This window comes from Malurus melanocephalus, unplaced genomic scaffold (assembly GCF_030028575.1).
Source record: "Malurus melanocephalus ecotype Western Australia unplaced genomic scaffold, MMel_1.1 scaffold_30, whole genome shotgun sequence".
Lineage (NCBI taxonomy): Eukaryota > Metazoa > Chordata > Aves > Passeriformes > Maluridae > Malurus > Malurus melanocephalus.
In genome coordinates, this window is record NW_026623262.1 from 3,670,559 (window position 1) to 3,679,223 (window position 8,665).

Consider the following 8,665-nt stretch of genomic DNA (forward strand, 5'->3'; position numbering starts at 1 on the left):
ATTTACTGTCTAAAGTAAGATTCCATCCAGCAGAGAATGAAAGGCTGAGGGAGAAAAGGTGTGATCAGTGGCAYTAAACAGCCTGAGAAGGGAGCCCCTCGGCTGGGCTGTGATGAGATGTTTTTTGAAGTGGAAGGTATACAACACTCCCCTTCAGTCAGGCAGCTGGAATTTCTGCAGTGGCTTGAATGGCTTTTGTTTTTTATTCTTCTGYGCAACAGAGAATTATAAAAGCCACACTATTATACGAATTATTTAGCTGTCCCTTGTTATTTGCTTTTGCTTTCTCCGTGAACTACAAAACTTAAAAATCTTGCAGTCTGCATACTGAGAATATCTTAATTCAAAGACAAGAAGCTACAGTCAAAGTAGAAATTTACACAAATCATTTTCACAAGTAAGTCTTGTTTCACTGAGCTTGTGTTTTATACATTCRGGCATCAATAAAATCAGCACCAATGCTAAGAATCAAGTTGTGAAATTCAAATTAATGCCAGATAATGTCCTTGGTTGCAGCACTGCTGCGATTCAGTGTAAGGAAAACAGAGTTGGATTTTCACTTGCCAGACAGAAGAGTGTGGCTGCAAAGCACCATTGAACCCAACGAAAGTTAGGTATCATTTTAATTTTATTCGAAACATCCCAGCCTTTATTGCAAMACTTAGGTTAGCAAGGTATATGAAAGCCTATAGAGTAGAAAACCTATAAAACAGCCTTTTCACTCAAGCTTCCACAGTACACAGTGCTGCCAAATTCATAATTATAAGTCTATTGTGAAAAAAGCTGAAATGCTAACACAAAATAAAAGGTAATTTTAAGTAAGGACCTATTGCACAGCTTTTAAACACCATTCAGATAGTTATCTAAAAGAAATCCAATGTTCTTGCAGAAATAATGACCTGCTTGCAAGAAAATAATCAGCATTCTTGACTGGAAAAATACAGTAAAATTGTGTTGAAATCACATGAAAATTATGTAGGTCTGTGGACTCTATCAGCAAAAAGTGATTCATAATTCCAACCATGAAGTCTTGACCTCAGTGCAAATATAATATTGCACCTACTTTAAAAACTCCATAATTTGGCATCACACAGCTTCATTAATAGTTCCCATCCCTAATATGAAACAATTCCCCTGACTGACAGTTTATAAAAGAATTCTTCCCAAGTCAAATTATCTGGCAGTCCCACTTACCTGTCCCTCTCCCCTAYCACATACAAACATGCTTCTACTTTGATAACTGTTAATCAACAAAATGAATCCTTTTCTTTAATGATTGATGCTTATACTACAAAGTGAGCCCAGATATCTACTCTGAAAATTTAAACTCTTTGTCATTTCCTAATAMAATATTCAAAACACTGACTAGTCAGTGATTTCCTATGGACTAATGAATAATTAAAATTAAACCACTGGTAAATCTGAAAAACAGTCAGCTGAGCATACATCTAATAATATAACCTGTTTTTTCTCAATATAAGTATTTTAGCATTATTTTATCACAACAGTCATGAGGCTGGCACCAGCCTKTGAAAGATGCATGGTTTCCAGACACTTAAGCTTCATTTGATATTGATGCACCATAAACTCCAAATGTCACTTTTACTACTCCTAAAGTAGCATGAACCTTATTTCCTGGAGGTCTTGTACTGAGTGTCACTAATGTTTAATTATGTCCGTTAGTTTGTTTAATGGTACCATTCCAGAGGCAGCTGAAAGGAAATGTTTCAACCCAAGAGTCTAGTGGTAACAGAGAACTTACAGAACAAACAAAACCAGCAGTTTAAACTCTACACAAATAAAAATCTGACCAAACCGAGGGAGGTCTCTGGCAGCAGAAATTCAGGGGCAAAATGTGTGACATCATCAAATAATCAAAATAACTGCTCTGCTGTGTACACTTTGGAGTTTTTACAGAAACATTTTTTCCCAAAGTGATGATAGGATTCAGAGCAAATATTCAACAGCACATCAYAGAGGAGATGATAAATCCCTGGCCACAACTGAAAAATGACTTCCCAATCAAGCAAACCGATTTCTCTTACAAGAAAGCAGATGGCAGAAAGCGCCTTCCCCACAGCCAGTTTGAGTCTCTACCCAATGCACAGGGGAAGCAGGCACTGTCATAGCTGACGCATCTAATCTTATGCATTTTAAGTAACTTGTTTACCTTCAACAGCTGAGGCACTATATAGCATCTGTGGAATACCTTTAGAAATGCAGGATTACAAATATTTTCAGCAAAAATAATAGTGCCATTTCTTTGCTGCAACAAGTGTAACATGCATTTGTTGTAACACCCTGACATCAGCTTTCAGAGCAAAAACCTGGCAAATACTTAAAAGGATATGTTGAAGTTTAAGGGGTTTAGGACACACTAGTTTGATAGTTTTTCTCTGACAGGTTGCAGATGTTTATTTACTGACCATTTGCACCAAAAGTCTACATGAAAATTGCATTTGGGAGGCGTGAATTAGGCACAGCAGGTACATAGTCCTCAAATACTCTTCAATCAGTTTCTAGCATTATTGAACACCAAAAGAATGACAAAAAACAGACATAGCAACCTTCCRATAGCTAAGCACCTTTTAATATAGATTTCTTTACCCTCACTCCTAAAGGCAAAGTACTAACACTTCCTATAGAATTGCAATAATATACTTACCCATACATACTGACAGGAATGATGAAACAGCTCCAGAATGCTGATTCTGAAGATAACATTTACAAAATCATAACACAGATATGAAAGTGCTAACTTGGAAGGACTTACCTGCATTTCAATTTGGATAATAACTCTCACTCATTTTATGTCTTTTAAATGAGATGACTGAATCTAATGCAGAGTCTGGCATTAATCTAAGTACCATCGTAAATGAGAACGATGTACCGTATTGCGAGAGCAAATACCATTCACAGCTTAAAGATAACTCTCCCGTTTGCTAATTAGAAATTTTAACAAACAAAAGAAAATCATCTTCTTTCCCGAGGAACAGAACAAAAGGTAAGGAGACAAGTTACTCACATTCCTTTGAGTCGTTGCCACATTTTCTCTGCATGTCCTCCTATTTGATATTGTACAGAGGCGCTTTCCAGTTCCCGAGTTGTTTCTGTCGCTCGAGCCCCCATCGTTATTGTCCTACAGCGATATAGTTACAGTCAGGCTCAGCAGCAAGCAAAAGCAGTCCTYAGTCCACTACAAATTTCAGAAGATCCACGCATGTTAGACAGTAGCTGCTGTCATAGCAAAACACATCAGAATTACAAGAGCTGAGGGACGATCCTGCCTGAATCACTATTCACTCTGATAGACAAATCCACTCTTCCCCCCCAAGCACAGAGCAAGTACACACAGCTTCTCTGACCTCACGAGTCTAATCCATACGGGAGAGCCAGCTACTTATACTACTGACTGCTCAAGCTCCTTTCTCATGCACTTTTTCTGCTGTAGGAATACACACAGAAGCACAAAAGATTCCTTAAAATGGACTATAATTCATTGCCATGCAGTATAAATGTGAATGGCTTTAACAATCCAGAAGGAAAGAAAGGCTGGYTTCTGCTTTGCAGGTTGGAGGAACAGGCTGCAATAGGAAAGCAGATGGTAGGTGCCAGTATCAGCCACATCACCCTACAGCAAGAGAGTATGTTCAAATGCCAGAGCTTTCCTCTCTTTAGTTGATCCTGAATTCTTTCTTATTGAATAAATATCTACCAGCCTCTCAATAGAAACATGACAGTACAAATGCTAAGTCAGTAGCAAAGACACAACAAAATCCCTGCAGCAGAGAAATCAGCGAGYGCTACAGGTTGTTATTGAAGGAATATGCTGTAATGATGACTGTTCACCTTCTCCTAGCAACTCCACACAGTAGGTAACTGTGAATTTAACTGGTGGAAAACGCAGCAGCTGCAAGACAGCCCGCTCTGTGAATCCTCCAGGACAGCAGCATGTTTGTGTCAAAATCTGATGCTGAACTGTGTCTGTCTGCCAGCAAAAAACAATTAAGTGCTTACGAACTGCAAAAGGGTTGAGGGCTAATCAGTACATGAGCTGTGCAGCAGACTGCCTGCTCTGCCTTCCAAGAGCAAAGCAGAGAACCTCTCTGTACAGCCAAACTCGGGGCTTGGAGAGGGCAAAGGAGAGGATTTCCTTGGTGCTTGCTCAGGCACAGACTTGGGTTTGCTGAGYGCTTCTCCACTCTGATAATAGCACCTGTCTTGTTTGGTGAGTAAAAATCTTCATTTCTGCAGCAGCAGCCAAATAATCAAATACACCCCAGACTTATCTCAGTGATCACGTTTGTTTCAATCAGACCAAGAGCTGTGCAAGAAGCCAGGGAAGAGGAGTGTGCCAGGAGGGAGTACRTGTGTCAGCTTTGTCAGCTACTGGTGCCACTGCCAGCTGGGAAAATGAGCCTTGGGTCCATGTTGGAAAAGTGAGGATGAGCATCCTCAGATGGTGACTGGAAGGAGCCTAAGGCTAAGGAAGGCTTACCTTCCAGTAAAACCAGTATGGCTTTAAATAAACTGCTTTATCTGTGTTGAATTTTACAATGAAGTGAGATGATGAGAGTTCCCATCTGATGCAATTGGCAGAAATGGAAAATGGAAAATTGGCAGAAATGCTACTAAGTACTCAGATTCTTACAGAAAAATAAAAAAGAGGCTYACAGCATTGAAATAATGATAACACTTCCAAATTTCCTAATCTATTTTCTTGCTCTAAGCATCTTGTATGCACATTATAGAGATAAATTACACCCAGGAGAGTTATAAACCCATCTGAGTTGCATCTTTTGCACAGTGATTTCAGGTGGATAATTAAACAGTACATTTTATTTGCTTCCATGGATTTAATATATACACAATTTTAAACTACTATTAATTCACAGACTTTCACTGAATTTTTCCTGACTCAGACACATTAAGAGTGAGTCCCATAAAATTCACTAACAATTTCTGAAAAACAGTCACTGGATGAATGAAATAACTTACAGCTTTCAAACAGCATCATAAGACAACAATGAAGAAATACAAATATGTATTTTCAAAAACTGTAAGGCATTTATTTGGTCAAAGGCAGCAGTAGCACCTTTGAACCACTCAAAAGCTTCCAAACTTTCCACTCCTGTTTTGCATGGAGTCCAACCAAAGTTTGTAAGAAAACTATAAATATCATTCYGTGGAATAATTAATAAGAACATCTCACACTAATCTGGGCTCTTCRTTGCCTTTTAACTGCCAAATATCTGAAGCAAAGCAAAGAAATAGAGTATATATAGAAACCACATAAACCTCAAGGGACAGAGGGGAATTTTAAGGGCCTCTTTTTTTTCTCATCAAGTATTTCCAGCTCTTGTCCAATTCTACAATGAAAAAAAGYGGTGTTTGCAAGCTATTCTCTCTCCCTCACAAGGAAATCAGTAGTTGAAAATACCTTGCTTTCATTTACTAGAGAGAAGTATGAGAAGGCAATATCCTTCAGGAAGGAAGGAAGCTACAAACTGCCCAARCAATATCACTGTAAATGGAGATACATCTGCTAAAATCACCAGAACTCCACAAAGAAAAATTGTAAAAAATCTGCTCCCTGAAGGACCCTGCCATTGCAACGAGAGAAAYTGCAAAGCAAAAGCACCTGGCATGGCTTAAGCAAAAGACAAACAAAGCAGCCTTTGCTCAAAAGGTTTATCCTGGGAATCAATCCAGCAAACACCAGAGAAAACACTAAAGGATGAAACTGTATCTCTGAAAATGAAAGAAAGAGCAGGAAAYACAAGAAAGGAGATAGATAAGGCCTTTGAAAATCTAGAAAATTGTCAGAGCATGTCCTGCAGCTCCTTAAGGAGAGAGAAACAAAGCATCTGAAACAAACAAAACTACTTTTAATTATGTTATCTTGAAACCATGAGCAAAAAGCCCTTATGGAAACGTTGGGAGAGACCCTTCCTCCCTTCAGCTTCTGTGAATAATGCTCAGAGWTTGAAGCAGCTGAGCCCACATCCTTTCCCTGGCTCAGTGGAGGATGAGAATGAGAGAGCCAAGGCAGTGCCTACACAGCTCTCGCTGCAAGAGGTGACCCAGGGCACAGAGAACAGGAGAGAGCCACTGCTATACAGAGCAACCACACCTGACAGCCTGTGCAGGGCAAAAGGGAGCAGGGAAGGAGTTACAGACAGCCTGACCTGCTCAGAAATACACACCTGCAGTACCACAGGCCAAAAGAAGATCCACAATACCGAACAAYGAGCAGCTGCTTTAGAAAGCCAGGCCAAAAAGAGGGCTAAGACCTGAAATGATAAATTATCCTTCATAGTTTTCATCTTTCCACTTCCTATTCTTGCCCGACCTAACCCATCATGTGTGCTACAGCACCAGCAAGTGGTGTTACAGTCCACCTTTCTCCTAAAAAAAAAAAAACTTTTTTGCCCTTTGCCCACAGTTTTTTAATCTTTTTTTTTAGATTACTGCTTAAAATTTCCATACTAAAGTCAACACACACTTCTATTAGCCAAAATGGAGACCCATCAAAACAGGAATAATTAACTTCTTCACCCTCAATTATGGCAATAATAAAACTCTCCCAGTGCCACTTAATCCTCAGATAAGAAGCTACACTTAATGAAAATTTACACTAAGCTCCTTTTATTTCATCTAGAAGTAATTCAYTCCAGTAGCAATATCCATGTAAAGAAATAATTCTAAAATACATGCAAAGAAAAGAAAGAAATCAGSTTGACCTTTCAATATTGAGTACTGACAAACCTTTACACTTACGCTAAAAATCACACAATTGCAATGAAAACAACTTACCTTGAAACTGGGGAAGTCCTGCAGCTAGATCAGTTAATTAGCTATAAGAACAGGAAAGGGATCATGCAGGTTTGGGTGAGAACAAGAGCTTTATTTTAAAGAYATTCTCTGTCCCTGAACGGAAATTAAATATGCTGTTTTGTTTGAAATTAATCTTTAAAATATCTAATGCATGACAGTTAGAAAATAAGGAAGAATCAAGAGACCTGCAGGGTGACTTGTAAACTAATACTCATCCCTCCAAATGTGACAACATAGGCCTCCCTGTAGTGGAACTGCAGGAGAGCCATGAACCAATTAAGAAATCTGAAAACAGCGCAAAAAAAACCAAAACAAAACATACCCTTAAAAAGAGAAGATAAATTTATTTTAAGTACTGATAACAAGTGTTAGATTTGTATGCCGTATGTCCTGGCCCTGATCTACCAAGCACTAATACACATTTAATTTTCAGCAGTTAGAGCATTGTATTTATTTGCTGGGTAAGACAGAGTTCAATATCACAGTAAGTAACAAAGTTAAATCACCGAAAAAAAGAACTGCCTGCCAGTGGACTTAAGTGTTACTGAACCTAAGATGGCACAAAGATCACATCACTCAAATTGTGCCCTTGCAGAAAAAGGAACAGTTTGTTAGAAAGTGTCCTCCACGGCCCCTTTTCCTTCCCCATTGTCCATYATATTTGCATTTGTGATGTGCAATCCCCTTTTGCACAGGCAGAGTTTCCAGTTTGCTTGCAATGTCCAAATAACTGAATTATTAATCAATAAGAAATGCAGTAGAGAAAGAAGAAACTTGGTCTTATTAGACCAAGAAATTTGGTCTTATTAAAGTTAATGGACTTTATGYAAATACATAGGTCTCCAGCAATTCTGCAATGGCAAAATATTGATGTTACAGTAATCTTGGATTTTCAGACTCTCCACAGAATATATTCATAAAATTAGTACAGTTACATAATTGAGGAACAGCAACTCTAAAGAGTTATACATATGGTCTACACAGTGCATTGGCATTGACTCAATTAAGTAGGCAAAAGAGCTGGGATTGATGTATTAACAGYGCTGAGATGACCTATATAAGGAGACCAAACAGGGAACATTTTCCCTTTATTTTGATTTTAGTACTTTTTGCTACATCTGATTCACTGCATTTGAGGCTTGTTTATATAATCACTAAAGTATGAATATTCAGTTATGTGTCCTTCAAGTACCAATTTTAAGTATAGCAAGGAGAAAAAGAATCTTCTGCTTGCTATGTGCACGGCCTATCATATCGGTAATGAACATGGTGTCACACTTATCAAAGATTTTAGGCAATTAAAAACGAGAACAAATACCCACAAAAGCTTGCAAGAAATTAGCTGAAAACCTCAGGGCACAAGTAGATTTGCATGTTTGCAAACCTGCCTATGACATTTTAAGGCTCAGTGCMACCCCTGACTAGAAGTCACCAGCACCAAACGTCTGTGTGTGAGTGTTCACAGACCAATTCAGTGCCAAGTAAAGCTGGGTTGATAAGAGACRTGTCTTAAATCTGTTCTCATGTTGRACCTCACTGTAGTCCACAGAATTCTGATGTCAGGGTGCCCTGTTAAGCASATCTATTTTTAAGTTTACTTTGAATACAATCTTACACTCAGAATCACAAAATCATTTAATTCAGTGAACCAAACAACCTGAAAAATGTTAGGAGATGGAGAGGTAGAAAAAAAAGAATAATTGCCAAGAAATATAATACATGAGAGATGTGTTATGGATAATCTGAAGAAAAAGGACTGCAGATGAAAACTTGTTACCGCATCATAAGTASAAAAACAGAGGAAGATAAAGAGAGTATTTCTTGAGCA

General features: G+C 38.4%; 1 protein-coding gene across 3 annotated transcripts in view; it reads right to left on the minus strand.

Moving 5' to 3' along the window:
• The window catches only part of PDE1A (phosphodiesterase 1A), a 125,488-nt gene extending 121,864 nt beyond the window's left edge, over positions 1–3,624 (minus strand). For all 3 annotated transcript variants that reach the window (XM_057363754.1, XM_057363751.1, XM_057363752.1), the window contains exon 1: positions 3,026–3,624. In XM_057363754.1, the coding sequence (XP_057219737.1) occupies positions 3,026–3,129 (104 nt within the window). In that variant the 5' untranslated portion in view covers positions 3,130–3,624. The remainder of the gene's footprint in view (positions 1–3,025) is intronic.
• Positions 3,625–8,665: the final 5,041 nt, after the last annotated feature.